At 47.7% G+C, this 19,473-nt stretch overlaps 1 protein-coding gene across 2 annotated transcripts; it reads right to left on the bottom strand.

The window, feature by feature from the left end:
• Positions 1–5,328: 5,328 nt before the first annotated feature.
• ACKR3 (atypical chemokine receptor 3) lies at positions 5,329–19,268 on the bottom strand. Of its 2 annotated transcripts, none has more exons than XM_043999350.1 (2): positions 19,108–19,268; positions 5,329–7,219 (listed from the first exon to the last, which is right to left on the bottom strand). In XM_043999350.1, exon 2 carries the CDS (start codon positions 7,191–7,193, stop codon positions 6,105–6,107), a length of 1,089 nt encoding a protein of 362 aa, XP_043855285.1. In that variant the 5' UTR covers positions 7,194–7,219; positions 19,108–19,268; the 3' UTR covers positions 5,329–6,104. The 2 variants fall into 2 exon arrangements, with proteins under 2 accessions (XP_043855285.1, XP_043855286.1); XM_043999351.1 differs by lacking the exon at positions 19,108–19,268 and adding an exon at positions 18,466–19,060.
• Between the last annotated feature and the right edge of the window lie 205 nt (positions 19,269–19,473).

A 19,473-nucleotide genomic window follows, 5' to 3' on the forward strand; every position in this document is an offset into this window, starting at 1 on the left:
GGCATCCTTGCCTGAGAAGGCTTGGGGGCTCATTTGAGTTGCTAACCCTCTCCAGGAAGCCATGAACAGAGGAGTTAGGTGCTGTCCAGCTCTCAAATTCGAGCCACTAAGAAATGCCACTTTGGGCGTTGTGGCGCCACAGTTTAGCTCAGTGAGAAGCCAGGGCTGATGTGATAAACACCAGCCCCATGCTCCTGTTTGGGCTCTCCCACATTCCTATTATCAAGGACATGCTCCTGCTTGGCTGGCATGCGTTTGGCTGCTAGTGAAGTGGGAATCAAGCTTTCATGGCAGGGGTTGGGACCCAACCAAAGATACTGCTTGGAGAGCTTTGGAATTTGGAGAGCAAGGAATGAACCAGGGCCCTGTAAGCATCCACAGGTGCCAAGGCAAAGGGGTTCTGATCTCTGGGTCTCTTCCTTTCCATCCCCACACCTGTTCCCTGGCTCAGGCCCTTCCACCCTCAAGTCTAGACTGCTGCCAAGGTTCCCCTGTCCCAGCCTTTCTGATCTACCCTGCCTGTAGAGTCAAGTGCTCTTGCTAAAACACTGCCCTGTATCGACTTACCCTTTCCCTGCCTCTCCAACCCCCATCACTAATTCTCTGAGTTGACCAGAACCTCAGAAGCCATCTTGCTCAACCCATCCCCAAATCAGAATGCCCTGTCCACAATTCCCAACAAGAAAGTGGTTGTTCAGCCTTAGGTTTGAAGGCCTTTTAAAAGGGAAAACCAAGACTTCATGAAACAACCCCTTTAGAAAAGCTCCAATAGTTTCTAACTACACTTTCATCAAGTTTAAATTTACTTTCTTGCCATTTCTCCCCAGTTCTCCAAGCTCTCTTCTCTGGAGCCAAGGAGAGCAAATCTAACCCATGAATCCTTTCAGCTCTCCCGATGGTAAAGTTCAAACTTTTTAACATAACATACAAGACCCTTCACAATCTGGCCCCAACCTAATGTTCTTGACTTCTCACTGCACCCTCTGTTCTAGGCAAACTAGCCTATTTATTGCCCCAACATTTTTCAGTTGTTTTCACCCATATGTTTGTCTATTGAATTGATCTGAACAACCAATTTATTTTCCCCTTTCCAGTTACTAGAAAACCATGCTTATGACTACCCATAATCCGGGTCGTAACACCAGTGTTGGCATTGAAGCCCTGGGCATCTCTGGTGGGGGACTGCCCACAGTAGACATTTTGGAGGAGAGGGGGTGCCCAGGCACCTGGGCTTTCCATCTGAGAAAGCATCTACTGCAGGGATGGAATCTATCCTACCCAGAGCCTGCCCATGAGAAGAGGGTGAGTGATGGAGGTCAATTCACTATTACCAGTATAGAGAGAAGAGCAGCAAAATGGGTCAAAGGATGAGCATTTGAATGTTGCCTCTGATGCCTATTACCCGCATGACCTTGGGCAATCCATGACCTTCTCTGGGACTCAGTTTTCTTCTCTGTAAAATGGGGGGATGGACTAGATGACCTTTGAAGTGCCTTCCAGCTTGTGATCCTGTTACCTCCAACAGCTAGCGGGTGGGGCACCTCATTCAGAAAAATTGGGAATTAGGTGGTCTCCTGGGCCAGGCTGCAGGCTCTGAGTCTCCTGCCCTAGGCTTGCAGCATCTCCTCTCTGCAGGCCCAAGGCTATGGTTCTCTTTACTCTTCAGGGAAGCCTCTCTAACAACTTTGTCAATTAATCTCCCCAGCATTTTAGAAAAAGGTCCCTATAGGGAAAATGTCATGTCATCCATCTAAAGAATGTAGATGTGAGAGCTGTTGTTCCATCCAAGCCCCTCATTTTTTTTTGTGGGGGCAATGGCAGTTAAGTGACTTATCCAGGATCACCCAGCTAGTAAGTGTCAAGTGTCTGAGGCCAGATTTGAACTCAGGTCCTCCTGAATCCAGGGCTGGTTCTTTATCCACTGTAGTGACACCTAGCTGCCCCAAGCCCCTCATTTTACAAGGGAGGTAACTAAGGCTCACTGGGGGGAGCTGAGTTGAGAGTGGTCACACTGCCAGCAGAGTAGGACTAGAACCCAGGTGCCAGAATCACAGATCTGGCGTTTGCATCCCCAGTCCTTGTTGACTGGCTGACAGAGGAGAGACTGGCTCAAGGTCATACAACCTCTAAGCAGCAGAACTGAGATTTTTTGATGCCTCTGATCACCGAAGAGCTCTTAGAGCTTGTAGCAGGAAGGACGCAGCTTTACTCATGCCCTTTCCAGCTGATGGAGGAGGGTCCAGGGTCTTCCAGGAGCGACTCACAGTAATTCTCTTGCCATTGTATGACCTCGAAAAAAGAAGCCACCTTCTACCCAGCTGGGAAAGGAGGTGAATCTGGAGGGAGATCCATGCTGTCTCTTGTGGCCAGAGGAGCTCGGGGTTGAGGAAACGCAAGTTTTCATAAGCACTGGGGCTAAACAATGCAGGAGAAAAGCCCGGGATAAAAGGGATGGCTTGTACTGACCTAGAAACAGGCCAAGAACATTATACCAGAACACTGTCTCTGACGCATTGTTGCCGGCAAGCCCTCCGGACTAAAAGCTTAAATGTTTCCTCACTGACTCCTGCTTGAAAATTCATCAGGATGTTTGAAGAGGTCACCAGACTAATCCCTTCTTTTTTTTTCTTTCTTTCTATTTTTTTTTTTTGCAGGGTAATGAGGGTTAAGTGACTTGCCCAGAGTCACACAGCTAGGAAGTGTCAAGTGTCTGAGACCTGATTTGAACTCAGGTCCTCCTGAATCCAGGGTCGGTGCTTTATCCACTGCGCCACATAGCTGCCCCCAGTCCCTTCATTCTTGAACATTATTTATTAATAAATTTTTATATCATAATCATCCTCTCCTGCACCCCTCCACCATCACCAAAATGACCCTATCCCTTGAAAATGAAAATAAAAAGCCATCCAATAGTGACCACAGGTGTCAGCCTGGTCATGTATATAACATTCTCCACCAGTTGTCCCCCACCTCTCTATTTCAAGGAAGGAGGTACTCTCTCGTCTATCCTCCCATCACAATTGGTCATTATGGTTATTCATCATTCAGGTTTTTTTCCATGTTTTAAAAAACATTATATTATTGTAGTCAGGAGATGATGGAGGGGTGCATACAGAGTAGAGAACAGGGTCAGGTAGAATAATGAAGGTTTTCCTGGCCTCAAAGAGCTTATATTCTACCTTCCTTCACCTTGACATCACAAAAGTCTTCCCATGCCCAAACCCCTAATTTTATGGATTAGGGATCTAAAGCCCAGAGGGGCTCAAAATAAGGGTGGGAACCAAGGTCATGGAAGTGGCAAAATTGAGACTTGAATCCACATCTCGCAATTGCATCAGACAAGCAGTCCCTCAGGATACAGAGGTATAATCACCAGGCTTGGTCCTAAAAAAGATCTAGGGGCAGCTAGGTGGTACAGTGGATAAAGCACTGGCCCTAGATTCAGGAGAATCTGAGTTCCAATCCAGCATCAGACACTTGACACTAGCTGTGTGACCCTGGATAAGTCACTTAACCCTTATTGCCCTTCCCCCCCCCCAAAAAAAAGGAAAATAAAAAAAGATCTAGAAAATGTTACTTCCCCCCACCCCAGAGTTGCGGGAGAGGGGGTCGTATATGGGCCGGGAATATTGCATAGAACGTTGTGTTTTCAACAGCTCCTACATTTTCAGTGCTTATCACAGTGCCTGATACATAGTAGGCACTTAATGAATGTTTACTGAATTGAATCGCACACCCACCATTATCTTCATCTCTCACACCACTGCCACCGTGGACTTTGCCCTTGTGTCCACTGGGCTGCTTGGAGAAGCTTTCATAGGACCTTGGCCAGGCCACACCTGACCATCTCCACACCATATTCCTCACGGTCCTCTGGCTTTCTAGCTCCCCTTCAAGGATTGTCTTCCCCCCATTAGAGTTCTGGGAGGACAGACTCTGTCTTTTTGGCTTGCATTTATATGTCCAGGGCACAGGGGAAATGCTTCAGCAATGCTCTATCTTTCTATCTATCTGTTTTTGCCAAACTATTTCTTCTTCTCTGTATTTGCCATATGGAACCTCTCTATGGGAGAGAAGTAATGAATGTGATGCAAAACTAAGTGATTTCTATTTATTAAAACATTGTAAAAGCACTCTTCATTATCAGGAAGGAGGAGAGATTCAAAGTGAATTAAAATAAAATACATCAATAAAAATCTATTTTAAAAAGTAATCCAGAGGCAGCTAGGTGGCGCCGTGGATAAAGCACCGGCCCTGAATTCAGGAGTACCTGAGTTCAAATCCAGTCTCAGACACTCAGCACTTACTAGTTGTGTGACCCTGGGCAAATCACTTAACCCCTATTGCCCTGCAAAAGAAAAATAAGTAATCCAAGAAAAAATATGAAAATAAATCTTTAGTTCCTCCAAACTCATTTTTTTACTTTATGTGATCATGTTCAATTATCCTACCCTAGGGGCAGCTAGGTGGCACAGTGGATAAAGCACTATCCTGGGCTCAGGAGGACCTGAGTTCAAATCCAGCCTCAGACACTTGACACTTAATAGCTATGTGACCCTGGACAAGTCACTTAACCCTCATTGCCCCACAAACAAAACAAAACAAAAAAACAAACTAAACAATGATCGTGTCCTACAGCTATTGAGCCTGGTTATTCATTACTACAGAACAGTAGTCCTCAAACTTTTTTGTGTTTATACTCTTAAAAAATTGAGACACCCCCCCTTCAAGAGCTTTTGTATAGATTGATATTTACTGTGTTAAAATATCAGTGTTTTGACCTTGTGAACCACCCAAAAAAGTCTTAGGCACCACTGGGGGTCTCTGGACCACACTTAAAATCAGTGGATCTAGCTTCAAATCCTGCCTCTGGGACTGGCTATCTGTCACCATGGCCAAATCAACTTGACCCAATGGATTTTCCCAGGAAATAAAATAGGAAGAGTTTCCTTCCATCCTTCCATGTCTAAGATTCTTTTTACTACACACACATGCACACACAAACACACAACACACACACATCATTGATGGAGAAGGTGACTCTATGGGTTGTCTTAGTCCAGATTCTACAGTATTTACTACAAGCTAACCCTTAGGTCTTATCACATGATACAGTCTCTTTTTAAAACCCTAGGCACATGCTCAGAGAGCATATGACAGCAGCTGAGGGCAGGTGGGGATGTTGGCACGGCTACACATGCAAAAATAAAAACAAATAAAAATACAAGCCCAAGGCAGAGCCCCATCCCAAAGTTTCTCAGTTGACTTGGTCCTCCTGTCTGTTTGTGTTCCTCAATTCCCCCCAAAGGATAAGCCAGAATTATCAGATGCCTTTGGAACAAAGACTTTTATTTTTAAAAATAAGTTACAAATAGAACTTTCTGCAATAAGCCCTCTCTGTTCCTTCTGTGGATCTAGTAACGAACTTGACCCAAGGTCTTGAGTTTACTCTAACTTTACAATACTGTTCATGCCACAGGTTATATCTTAAAGCAAATAGCTCATGTTCCATGCCCCATGCTGGTGTATACCACCATAAACATATAAAGCTATTGTAAATAAAACATTTAAATCAAGACCAACATATATAGATAGATAGATATTTATATACATATATTCTCCATCCAGCTAACAATGAAAATCATCCTTTGTCATAGAACAGTCAAAAATGATGCCATGCTAACGTTTAAACTACAGCACTCTGGATACACAGGCCAACTTTATACTTCAAGTAGAAGATAAAAATATATTTAACTTTCAAATACAATGTATTAAGGTACACTGATAATCAGAAAATTAAAAAGCCTTCTGTCTTAAATACAATACACCATATAAAATATACAGTGAACTCTGGAGCTCTCTCTCTCACGGCATCTTTGATTGGAGCCTGACCTCTCCAACAGTGCCCGAAGGCTTTGTGGAATGCAAAGCTTTCCTTTTCCCTGGTGGGGCTGGCCACATACGTAGGCACTGAGAAGAGACAAACAGATGACTACGTAGCACTGGGTTCCATCCAACTGGAAGCTGGTCTAGCTTTCTTTTGTGCCCTGTGAAAGTCAAGCACAGAAGTTCTAAGGGATGTCTTGGGGGATAGACCTCCCCAGTCACTTGGCATTCTGCTCCAAGGCAGAGTACTCTGCTTCTGATACTCTGGAAGCATCAATGAGTTTGGTGAGACCCGTTTTGGCTGAGTACTTGAAGATGAAAGCTTTCATCAGCTCGTACCGGTAGTTTCGGTTGATGAAGCTATAGAGTACCGGATTGACACAGCAATGCACCAAGGACAGACACTGGGTGACATGGAGGGCTGTGTATAGGAAATTTTCCAGCTGACAGTTGAAAGGAATAAAGTGGAGGAAGGAGAAGATGTCTAGGAGCACCACAGCATGATAGGGTAGCCAGCAGATGAGGAAGACGATGACATAGGAGAAGATGATCTTCTGGTTGCTGTGTTTCTCCTGGTCACCCGAGGCTGAGATGACTCTGGCCAGTAGGAAGTAGAAGACAGCAATGATGGAGAATGGGATGATGAAGCCCAGGACCACGGAGAGCAACTCCATGCCCAAAAGCCACTCCTTAATGCTATGCTCTGGATAGATGGACCGGCAGTAGGTTTCATTGTTGGCAGCTGAGGTGATAGTTTTCAGGTAGTAAGCATCTGGCAGTGACACGCAGATGGCCAGCAGCCACACAAGGATACAGATGAGCCGGCGGACAACCTTTTTCTTGTGGCTGCTGGTGTTGGTGAAATAGGTCACAGAGAGGTATCGGTCCACACTCATGCAGGTCAGGAAGAAGATACTGCCAAAGAGGTTGATGGAGAAGATGAGATGCGCAATCTTACAGGTGAGCTCTCCCATGGGCCATTGGTTGTGCTGGACAAGGGAGACCACCCAGACAGGAATAGTGACGACCACACACAGGTCGGCAATGGCCAAATTTAAGATGTACAGGTGAGTTTCATAACCCGTTGTCTTGGCCTGGAGATTTACCCAGACCACCACAGAGTTGGCAATCATGCCAACTACAAAGATGAAAATATAAAAGATGGAGAGGGTGTACAACAGGATGTTTCGCCCTGTTGCACTAGGACACATGATGGTGTCCACAGTGATGCAATCGCCATTGGTGCAAGTCCAGTTGAGGTCTGTGAAATTTCCTGGTTCTGAGTAATCGAAAGAGAATGGATCCATGACTGGGAAAGACCCAACCAAATGACCTGCAAGAGAGACAAAAACCAAAGAAACACTCTGATTAGGAGTTACTAATATCAATACCATGCTCCTCTTGCTCCCCCATCCAGATGCTCTTGGTACTTAAGGGGTCCTCTCTGGGCCTCTGTTTATTCATATGTAAAAACAAGGGGATATGGGGTAGCTGGGTGGCAAAATGCACAGAGCATTGACCCTGGAGTCAGGAGGACCTGAGTTCCAATCCAGCCTCAGACACTTGACACTAGTTGTGTGACCCTGGGCAAGTCACTAAGCCGCAACTACCTTGACAAAAAAAAAAAGGTTAGACTAAGGGGCCTTTCAGTTCTCAAACTATAGTCATATGACCTATAACTTTCTGAAATAGCCCATCCTCTTTCTGAGGGACTATCATTATTTTAAAGTTCTCCTCACATAGAACAAAAATCTCTGCAGCTTCCATACATATGGAGATGAAAGGGATCACAAAGAAGCATCCTTTTGTCTAACTCCCATTTTACAAATAAAGAAACTGAAGCCAAAGTTCACCCAGCAAGTGGGTGGTAGAGCCAGGATCATGAACCTGGGTCTTCTGATAGATGAACCCAGCCCTCCTCCCACTGGATAACCTTGCTTCTTCGACCTGACTCAGCCAACATCGATTAAGGACTTGCTACAGGCCAGGTGCCAATAAAAAGAGAAAAGAAGTAGGAAATAGTCCCTATGCTCATGGAAGAGGGGCACATTCCAAAGTTCTCAGGGAACTTCAGAGAATCAATTAACAACCATTCATTAACCATTAGGCTGTGAGACAGATACTATGCTGGGGGGGGGCAGGAAGAAAGGGAGGGAAGGAGAAAGGGAGGGAAGAAAAGAGGAATAGAAGAAGGAAGAAAGGAAGGAAGGAGGGAGGGAAGGAAGGAGGGAGGGAAGAAGGAAGAAAGGAAGGAAGGAGGGAGGGAAGGAAGGAAGGAAGGAAGGAAGGAAGGAAGGAAGGAAGGAAGGAAGGAGGGAGGGAGGGAGGGAGGGAGGGAAGGAAGGAAGGAAGGAAGGAAGGAAGGAAGGAAGGAAGGAAGGAAGGAAGGAAGGAAGGAAGGAAGGAAGGAAGGAAGGAAGGAAAGAAGAAAAGATGAGAGGGAGGGAGGAAGGGAAGGAAGAAAAGAGGAATAGAAGGAAGAAAGGAAGGAAGGAGGGAGGGAAGGAAGGAGGGAAGGAAGGAGGGAAGAAAGGAAGGAAGGAAGGAAGGAAGGAAGGAAGGAAGGAAGGAAGGAAGGAAGGAAGGAAGGAAGGAGGGAAGAAAGGAAGGAAGGAAGGAAGGAAGGAAGGAAGGAAGGAAGGAAGGAAGGAAGGAAGGAAGGAAGGAAGGAAGGAAGGAAGGAGGGAAGAAAGGAAGGAAGAAAATATGAGAGGGAGGGAGGAAGGGAAGGAAGAAAAGAGGAATAGAAGAAGGAAGAAAGGAGGGAGGGAAGGGGGGAGGAGGAAAGGGAGAGGAGAGAGAAAGAGACAGAGACAGAGAGAAAAGGAGCACAATCCCTGCCCTCCAGGAGCTTACATTCTAATGTTTCCAGGAAATTTTAGAGAATCAATCAACATGGCAATGCTAAGCACCTACTATGTGCCAGGCACTGTGCTAGGCTATACTATATAAAGATCATTTAAAAAAAAAAAAGAATGGTCCAGTACCTTCAAAGAGTTTGCATTTATTGACTCTAAATGAATAAACAGAAGGTCTGGACTCCTTTAGCCCTTGTTTACAAATAAAAGGGGGACAGAAAGCAGGCAAATTCAAGCTGGTCTAAGCAGGACACTTAGCTAGGCCTAAATTCATCTGTTCTCCCCAAACAGGAACAGTCACTGACTGTGTGGGGTTTATGATGATTATTATCATTACTATACTGCATGCTTATGACCTCATCAGGTTGGCTGTGATCCCTGGGTGTGAAATCAGCAGAACAATCTGTGGGCCAGGGAGCTGTCAGACCCCCACTCTGCTTCTCTAGCATAAATGATGACGTGATCTCTCTGCACAGGAGACCCCTTGGAGATGTGTCATCTGCACTCCTGAAGGCAGGGAACAGCCTTGCTCGAGTGAGATTCCCCATAACAATCCTGACAAACTCTACCCCTCATTTACATTAAATAAAAATACAAGTGAAAGCCTCCAGCCCCCTAGTATTCCCCATTCACATGGAAGCCCAAGCCCTGGGCTCTGGGCCACCCTCAGTTTCTAATTAGGAAGAATCCAGGAAAAATGCTCAAAATGTATGGAATGGTGAGAAGCCTTCCTGCTCGGTGCCCATTTCTGACTTTGGGGAGAAATGAGTGCCTTCAGGAAGCCCTTCTGTTAGCCAGCTGCTGTCTGGGATGGAGACTGCTGCTTCATTTAAACAGTTGTTTTAAGGACAAAGTATCCAGGGACCAGATGCTTAAAAATGACACCTGTGGACAATCAGAGAGTCACCCACCTAGATGGGACTTTGGAAACCAGAGTCCGTGCCTTTTGTTTTACAGATGAAGCCTAAAAAGGGAAAGTGACTTTTCCCCCCAAGGTCACCACGATAGTAGCCAACAGAGCTGGGATTCGAATCCAGACCTTTCTAACATGGGAGTGAGCCACTAATTTTATTACTTAACTGAAAAACCTGTCTAATTGTTCCAGTGTGGGAATTCCCTCCCCAAGGCATTGTGGAGAGAGTACGGAGTCTGGAGTCAGGAAAACCATGCTTGGAATCCTGCCTCAGACACACTCTGGCTGTGTGAGTCAAGGCAAAGATAAACCTCAGAGGGTTTTGTGAGGATAAAAATGTGATAATGTACACAATGAGTGTTACAAGTCTTCAGGTCTTATCATCATCGCCATTATCCCTTAAAGGAGCTGATCTTCATGAACCCCTGGCTCAAGGCCTCTACTGTGTCAGTCCTGTCCAACTCTCCACAACCCCATGTGGGGTTTTCTGGACAGAGATACTGGAGCGGTATGCCATTTCCTCCTATGGCTCATTTTATAGAGGAGGAAACTGAAGCAAACGGTGGAGTGACTTGCCCAGGGTCGCACAGCTAGGAAGTGTCTGAGGCAAGATTTGAACTCAAGAACGTGAGTTTTCCTGATCGGGCCCAGCACTCTGTGCACTATGGCGCCACCTAGCTGCCCCTCTCCACTTCGCTGCCTAGGTCCAAATTCCATCCAGGACATGGTGGATGACACTGAGCTAATCACAGAACTTCTCTGGAACTCAGTTTCTTTATCTGTAAAACGAAGGGGTTGGAATCAATGACCTGCATGGACCCTTCCAACTCTCCAGTCGATGACCCTACGACTCTCAAATTCAGCCATCGTTCCTCTAGTCCAAAAGACCTCATTAAGTATCCCTAGGAAGACGAAGTCAATCCTGGGACCTCGTTTGTCAACAGGGTCATTCACAGAATTGGAAATTACCACGAATGTTATCTGGTCCAATCCCCTCGTTTTCCTGAAGGGGAAATTGAGGCCCAGGGAGAGTAAGTAGGACCTGGGGCTCCCAGGCAGGGAGTGCATGGTATGCATTCAGGAAAAGAGACGTCTTAACACTTTTTTCTTTTTAAATAATTATCTTTGAAAGGCTCATTTCTGCATTTGCTCCCCTCCCTCCCTCTCTGACATCCATAGTTTTGGGCTGCTGCCAGCTCTCTCTGGTCTCAAACCCCAGGGCACTGGGGGAGAAGGGACTTAGAGAACTGAGAAGTAATTGTTTTGTATTCTGCCTCTACCCTCTGGGCAATGTTAATTTGATTTGGTAAATCACTGAATTCGGTGCCAAAAAAAATTATTTATGATGACAAGGAACACCTCCCTGCCCCCTCCTTTGCCTTCCCTCCTTCAGCCTGGCTCTCTCCTCATTAAGTATCTTCGGACACAGTGGGGAGTCAGGCAGTGGGGAGTCAGGCAGCGGGGTGCTGGGCCTGTTACAGGGCTAGAGCTCCCTCTTCTCCACTCGGGTCTGGAGACTATTATCACTGCCACCAATGGCCGGAGGGATCTCATGGATGGGGTCCTTTCAGACTGCCCAGCAAGGTAGAGAGGGAAAGAAGGGGAGGGAGGACACAGAGAGAGGGGAGAGAAGGGCAAGGGGGGAAGGAAGGAGGGGCAGAGGGAGAGGAAGACAGAGGGAGGCCGAAATAAAGAGCCTAGTCATCAGATCTCCTGTTCTCCTGTGCATTTGAAATAAATGTCATCCGATACCTGAAGCTCTTATCCTGGGGACAGCTAAAAGGTTCCTTTTAGAAACAAACGAAAAGCTGCCCTCAAAAAGCAAATTGATTTTAATAATGGCAATGCTCTCTTTCCAAAGCCCAGGCTCGTTATGCTGAGCATCCCTGCTACGGCAACAGAAGGCCTGGGTTCCCCAAATGAATGCCCTTGTAGGATCTTTTAAAGCTGAAACCTCAACTCAAAATCACGATCTTTTAAAAATATATATTATTAAAACCATTTGGGGCTTTAAGTACAATGAGGAAGCAGCTAGAGAGGGAGAGGAGCACACACATACACACACACACACACACACACACACACACACACACACACACACACACACACACACCCTGTACTCAAGTAGAGCAATCTACTGGAATGTAAGCTTTATCTCTCTGGGCTTCATCAGGAACAGGAAATTGTTCTGAAGTAACATTGGGAGACTACTGGAGGGTGCAGTGGAGAAAGTGGTGGGCTTGGGGTTGGGAAGACCTGTGTTCAAATCCTATTTTAAATCCTTTCTCCTGTGAGACTCTGGGCAAGGGGCTTAAGCCTCTGGCCTCACTTTCCTCATCATAAAATGAGGACATGAGAGCATCTACCTCCAGGTTGTTGTGAGGACCAATTGAGAGAATATTCACAAAGTGAATATTCACAAACCTTGAGGCATTTTATAACTGCCAGCAATGATTGTTACCGGACAGTGGAGTCAGGAGACCCGAATTCCAATCCCAGCTCTGTGGCTGTGATAGTCAGACAAGTGGCTTAATGTCACTCTAGGAAGCCAGGTTAAGCAGCTTCCCGGGTCCTTTGTAGCTATGAACCTGAGAACTGGGTCAGGCTTCATTGAGCCGGGGGAAGTGACCACTTCCTGAATACCTGAAGAATCTGATAGACAGTGTGTTTTTCAGTTAAAGAGTGTATTTTCAGAGAGGGACAGAGAGACTGAAACAGAGACAGAAAGAAAGGCAGAGACAGAGGAGGAGACAGGGAGATACAGAGACAGAGACAAAGAGAGAGGGAGGGGGAGACCGGGACTGAGACAGAGAGAGAAAGGGAGAGACAGAGAGAGCTAGGCAGGCAGAGGCTTTTCAGGACCTTCATGCTGAAAGGAACACTGAACTGATCTACTCCAGAATTAAGGTCTCTTTAGGCAGGATGGGCCTGGAGAGCAGGTCAGATCACCCTCTGCTGGAAGAAAGCAGTAATTCCCTTGCCAATGGCCTCTCATTTGGGGTAGGGACTGGTCAGGCCAAACCTAGCCAGCAGGTCCACCAGTGTGCCCACTGGCTCTTGGGTTGGTTTGCTGTCCACTCCAAGGGAAGAGCAAATGAGGAAGAGCCCAATTCTAGGAGAAGGGACGAAAGGGTTCTTTGCCTTCAAAAGCTCCAGACGGGGGTAGGGAAGAAGGGAGAACCCAGCTCTTTTCCATCACTGTGATTTCATGAGCTTCACCAATCCTGAGGTGGAAGAGAGGGGAAGAAGAGCCTCAGACCTGTGAGGCACCATACTGAGCTCAGGAGATCAACTGGACTTCCTTCATCGAAGCACCTTGGTAACACAACAGAACAGCAGAGCAGCATTTGGGCCGTGATGGGAAACAGAGCTCCTGACTCAGAGTGTGCCTGTTCTTGGCAACTGAGCCACCTTTGGAAGACTGACAAGGGGCTGGCCGACCCTTCCCAAGGCAGGATGGCTCCATTGACAGAACTCTAGCCCAGGAGTTCTTAACCTTTTGTGTGCCATGAGCCTTTTGGCAAGCCAGGGAAGCCTGTGGCCCCCTTTCCTCATAAGAATGTTTTTAAGATTAAAAAGGAAAGCAATCATACTGAAATTCAGTTATCAAACTATTTTTTTAAATCCATAAATCCCGGGTTAATAACCCCTGCTCTGCCCCTAATAACCTCTTTTTCCTCTCTTGAGTGGCCTCAAAGATGGTATTTCTACCTAAGGTAACAGACAGAAACCTAAGGTACTGGGGTCACATGAATCAGAGCTGGAAGAGATGATAGAGGTCACATATTTTACAGGGGAGGAAACTAAGTCAGGGCTTCCGGATCTTACACTCAGAGCTTTCAGGGATCTTTGAGGTGATCTAGTCCAATCTTTCTCATTTAACAAAGGAAGAAATTGAGGCCCAGGGTAATTAATGTCACCTGCCTAGTAAGTGGCAGAGTTGGAATTAAGATCCGGGTTCAAATACTTGGGGTAGGGGGTGAAAAGAGAAGACTGTCCATCCCTGATATAGAAACTGCCTGGGATGGAGTGTCCAAGCACCTGGCCATCTGTCCCCTTCTGGTCACCTCCTTCCAGAGATCCCAACTGGTCCAAAGCAAGTTTATCCAAGTGGGAAGAGGAGTGATATCCCCACTATGGTGGGCACTCCAAGACCCATGCCCATACACCAATGACTATCTCCTCCTCTGATCTATGTGGTTTGATGATAGTTAAAGGCAGTGAGATACAGGGAAAGAATCCTAGATTTGGGACTGAAAAGATAAAGGTGGAAATTCCTATACTTCTCCTTATGGGCCTCAGTTTCCCCATCTGTCAAATGAGAGGTTGGGCTAATGTATAAATTACTTAGGTATATGCCGTGACCATCGTTTTGTTTTTCCATTCGACTACAAGTTGCAGGTAGACTGGAAGTGTTTGGAGGCAGGGGAACATTTCCTTTGTCTATGAACGTCCAATGCCTGGCACAAGACCCAGCACTCATAAGCAATTAATAAATCTTGTTGGTGAGTTTGTAGTATCTAGATGCAGCACCTAGAGGCAACACCTAGCATGTGGCAGGCGGTTAATAAATGATTGGCGATGGATTGTTTGACTAGAGAATCCAAAGGTCCCTTCACTTTGAGCAGGCAGAGAAAACACCTGCCAGGCCCCTGCTGCCAGAAGTAAGTGCTGACCTTCATGCCCTAGAGTGCTTTGGCATGGAAATGTCTGGACCTCTGGGACAGGTTCAGGAGGGGAGGGGGCTGCTTCTCGGAGCCCCTGCCCTGCCTGACCCATGCCCACCATCCCAGCTCAGCCCCAAGTTCCCCCAGGGCTGTTCTGCTGCCTGTGGTATCTCCAAGCTTGAACATAAGATTAATATTGATTGTGACAAAACGCAGGTTCTCTCCAGGTTGAGCAAGTCACTTGTCCTTAGTCTCACAGGCAGGAGATGTCAAAGAAAGACCTTGAACCTGAGGTCTTCCTGCCTGGGAAATGACTTTCTGTCCCCTATCTAACTATTAGCAGGTTTTGCCTTCCATACAACCCAAATTTACCTCTTTGCAACAGCCTACTCCCATCCCCTTCCATCCGCCCCCCCCCATTACTCCTAATTCTGCCTTCTAGGGCCCAGCAGAGTAAATGTAATCCCTAACACCGCACCCCCCCCCCATGGCTCCACACTGCCTATGAAGTAAAGTAGAAACCTTTTCGCTTAGCATCTATAACCCTTCACCCACTGACCCCAGCTTACCTTTCTAAGAAGCATCAGCAGTCAATATATATATATATATATATATGTGTGTGTGTGTGTGTGTGTGTGTGTGCGCACGCGCGCGTGCGTGTGTACACACATATATACATATATTTATATATAATATATATTATATACACACATACACACTTCACAGATATGATCAAAAGCAGATCATATTGCCAATGCTTAGCACACAGTGCCTGGCACATAGTAGGTACTCGACAAATACTCGTTTCCTCTCCTTCCTTTCTTTGGTCTGTCTCCCCATGAGCTCAGTGGCTGGGAGATGGGAGGTGTTTAATAACTGCTCACTGTAGAAGAAATAACTAGCCAAAGTCAAGGAGTCAGGATCCGGAGCCAGCCTCCAGGTTTCCCAAACCTGCTTGAGACCCATGCCCACAAACATGGCCCTGGCATGGAAGGGGCACCGGGCAGCCTGCGCCATCTGCTCCTGCAGCCCAAGCAGGGACAAGTGGTCTGTTCCCTTCCCTAGCCAACAATGCAGCCCTCCTACTGCATTCAGGAGTGACCCAGGGTGAGCCAGTTTCATGCAAATCAGGGGCTGCCCGGGGACCACAGGGGCATAAATAAACCTTGACCCCTATTCACACGAAGCCAGCACACCCTCCTCTCCCCAGGGCTTTAGGCGCATTTCCCACAAACCTAGAGAGGATGCTGCCTGCTGCATCCCCTGCCCCGCCCCCGGTGCTTGGCCAGAGCATCATCAGATGAACACTCAGAAACCTGATCCAGTCTATTGTGCTTGGTGCCCCCCCACCCTGCACTGCAGACATGGGGGGGGGGGAGAGAAGGGTGGGGTCTGGCTACATCTGACAGCTCTGAAAAGAAAGGCTGCAGTCCACACTGGCGGGCCAGCCAGGGGATTAATTCCCACCCAGATTAGCCCAGTGCTGGAAAAGGCATTTGACTAGCCCTGCCCTTTCCCCAGACCACCCTCTAGGGCAGGGATTGTCTTTGGTTTTTCTTCTGTACCCTCAGTGCTTAGCACAATGCCTGGCACATAGTAGGCACTTAATAAACATGTAGTGACTACTGACTATCATGTCATCACTCAATCAGGGATCAGGGGTCTAGAAGCTGTAAGGGACCTCAGAGGCAATGTAGTCCAATTGAAACCACTCCGGGAGGGGGAAAGGACTTGCCCAAGGTCACCCAGGAAGTGAGTAAAATATGCAGGATTTGAACCCGGTCCTCTGTTAACAGCCCCAGAGCTCTGTCTGAGTACTGTCTCTTACAAGAACTCTCAGCAAAGGTGTTTATGTGCAAGAGCAGGAGAGGAGGCAGATTCTGAGAGCCCGGCCACCTGGACCCACGCCCTTATCAGTGTCCTACCCCACAGTGGTTTACCGCTCCTGGGAGATAGCTTCTCAACCCCAACTCCACCCAGTTACGAACCTTTAACCAAAGTTCTGAGCCTCTCTTCCCTTCCTAACTGGGGTCAAGCAAGAGTCATTTCCTATTAAATGTAAGTGTAAGATAATTCATTCTGCAGTTCTCTGTGGGAAGTCATTTTGGTATCCTGATAGCAGCAACTGGTTAATTGAGAAGTCATTCGAAATTACGCCTTCCAGGTAACAAAGGCGTCAAACATTCACAGCTCAAGAGAGTTTGCAAAGCCAGGAAACTTGGCTCCTCCCTCACTCATGCCCCATTTTTATGCTTAAAAGAGAGAGAGAAAGTATGTATCCCCAGGGCTATACTTTTTCTGACCTTTAAAATCTTTAATATAGAAACAGCCTTTGTCTTCTCAGTTATACCAATGAACATATGTGCAACTTAATTGCAGTCTTTTTTCCCCTTAAATGTTATACAAAGGAGTGAAAATAAATTCCTTAGGGGTCCAGTCCTAAGTGTGGTCTAAAAGTTGACTGGCGCTGCACGTTGGCATCACAGATCATAAAGCTGAAAGGACCTTGAAAGCCATGTGGTCCAACCCCCCAGAGAGGGAGGAACAGACTTCCTGCAGGTCATGCCGGGAGTGACACTGGCACTATTTGAACCCAGATCCTACATGACTTCTAAGCATTTCTTTAAAAAATAACTGAGTCAAACAAGTCCCTGAGAAAGAGTTCAGGCCCTGTCTCTGAAGCCTCTCAGAGCCATTTTCACCGGCTTCCCCAGAGGCTAGCTGGAAACAAGAGCCTCCCTCCCCTCCCAGTCTACAATTGTCACACAAAACCCAACTGTTCCTGATTAGGGAGGGACACTGCATCCAGAAAGCCCGGAGCTCTCTCCTCTCCCTCCCTATGTTGGGCTCCCTAATACCTTCTCATGTCTCCGAGGGCTGTTTCAAATGGAGGCTAAAGCCCAGCTCAGCATTCCTGGCTGTCCCAGGTACACCATTCTCTCTGGAATGTTGTGGGTGAGTATGGATGTGTGTTTAAAGGTAGGAACGAATCTGTTTTTTATCAGTTTGGCAGCAAAATACAGGGATTGCTCCATTTCCTGGTGCCTTTTTTTTTTTTTTTTTTTTGCTCTTGGTCTCCAAGGCAGCATCATGCCCGTACAATAGCTGTCCTGTCCACACAACCAAGTATTTATTTACAGGAGGGAAAATAAAAGGGTTAAGCTGTTTCAAAGACAGACACCCCTTACTTCCCCCACCTCACCCCACCCCACCCCCAGCCAAAATCCTGTTTTTGGAAGAGGAGATAAAGCCCTCCAGTCACTTCTTTAAGTCTAAGGGAACAGGAGGGGAGTTCAGCCCTGGCTAAGCTATAGAAGAGTGATCAGTGAAGCCCAGCAGCCAGCCCTCTCCTCCCTTTTCTAGGCAAGCCTATTTGATCTCCACATTTCCAAGGAATAAATAAAGGGGACACAAAGGCAGCCGCTGCACTTTTAGAAAAGGGAAAAAACCAAAGTTAGCCGAACTCCCTCTGCAAGGCCGAAGAAAAGAAGTTTCAGGGTCCATCACCACAGCAAATATCTTCAAAGGGCTATAAACCTATTTAATGAGGCCCTCTCCCCCTTCTTAAAACCTAATTATCCTGTTGTGAGCCCTTGAATGGGGAGGGCTTGGGGGAAGAACACTTTTTTACAACTCCTCATTCTCCCCCAAAGTTACAAGGAACCCTTTTATTGCCCACCCATCCCTGACCTTCATTTCAAATGTCTGACTCCGTAGCATCCCTGGGCTCTCCTAGACACACAAACTTGGAAAAAGCTCAACAGCACTGCCTCTTCTTCCACTTTCCACACAAATATTTTTAATGCATTTACAGCTGGAGCTAGAGCATCCCAAGAAATAGGTAACCACTCAAAACAGATGCAGATAGGGTGGGGGTGAGACTGGGTAGCAGTTAGCATTCCCACTTATCCTTAGTTTCTTTAATGAAAAGTTTTGACTCCAAAGCACTGAATTCAAATGTATTCCACACCCATTGAAGCACTGAATGCAAGTCTCAGTTTAAAAGATTTTCCAGACACAGCCTGTGAGCTCTAGTAAAACACTGGATACTAAGTTCGGGGCAGTAAAAAGCTTTAGGATTCGAAGATCTGAGTTCAAATCTCACCCTTACCAGCAGTGTGACCCTGACCGAGTAACTTACCTTCATGGGCCTTGGTTTCCACCAGGTGGAGTAGCCTGAGGTCTGCCCCCTCCAGCTATAGATGGATGAGCCTACTTAGACCCGAGGCTGGTTTACTGACAGTGGTCATTTCCCTTGCTGAAACTGGCCAGTTGCACAGGAGTTCAGAGGCGTGCGCTAGAGAGGGGGCAGGGGCTGAACCCAGGCATCCTTAGGTGCCCGGGTGGGATGGAGGAAGGATGGCTTAAGCTTTCCTCCTGCCTGACCCCGTCTGGGGCTCACCTTTGTCCCCAGCCCTCTGCTCAGGATGAGCACCCCCTTGGCAGCTCCGGCAGCAGCAGGCACGCCCGACAAAAATTAGAACAAAGAGGGGGAAACAACTTCGTGGAGTTCCCTGTCCCCAAGTGACTGCAGAAAGGTCCCTGCTGGGCGCGGGAACCAGGGCAGGAGAAGGGGTGGGGGGCATTCCGAGGGGATGAGGGGGACAGGGTCAGTCAGAGGGCACGGGGGGCATGGGGGACGGAGACGGGGACAGAGCACGCGAGCCTCTGCAAAGACTTGTCCGAGCAGCGAGCAGGGCTGGGTTCTGGTTGCCTCGCGCTGCCCCGGGACCCCGCGAGCGACTGAAGAGAGGACCAGGAGAGGAGCCGAGCCGAGCCTTACCTGGGAGGCGGGCTGACACAGCCGAGGCTGGGGCGGGGGCTGAGGCTGAGACTGCGGCCGGGACTGAGGCTGCGGCCGGGGCTGGAGCTGAGGCTGGGGCTGGGGCTGCGGCCGGGCTGTCGGTTCTCCCGGATCCTGACCCCGGCTTCTGGGCAGCTCCAAGAGACTGAGGGCTCGGCCGGGTAGGCGCTGTCTTTATACAGCTTGCCCGCCTGCCCGCCCGCCCTCCTGCCCGCCCTCCTTCCTCCGCGGGAGGGGACACAGCACCTCCAGCCGGCGGCTTCGCAGATCGCTGCCGGGTGCACCGACACAGACAACACAGGCGCACACACAGGCACACTCACGGACGCACTGCACACAGACACA

This window comes from Dromiciops gliroides, chromosome 4 (genome assembly GCF_019393635.1).
Source record: "Dromiciops gliroides isolate mDroGli1 chromosome 4, mDroGli1.pri, whole genome shotgun sequence".
Lineage (NCBI taxonomy): Eukaryota > Metazoa > Chordata > Mammalia > Microbiotheria > Microbiotheriidae > Dromiciops > Dromiciops gliroides.

Bases quoted from the DNA above. Each gene is read 5' to 3' on its own strand.
- ACKR3 (XM_043999350.1), bottom strand. From the start codon at position 7,193: ATGGATCCATTCTCTTTCGATTACTCAGAACCAGGAAATTTCACAGAC.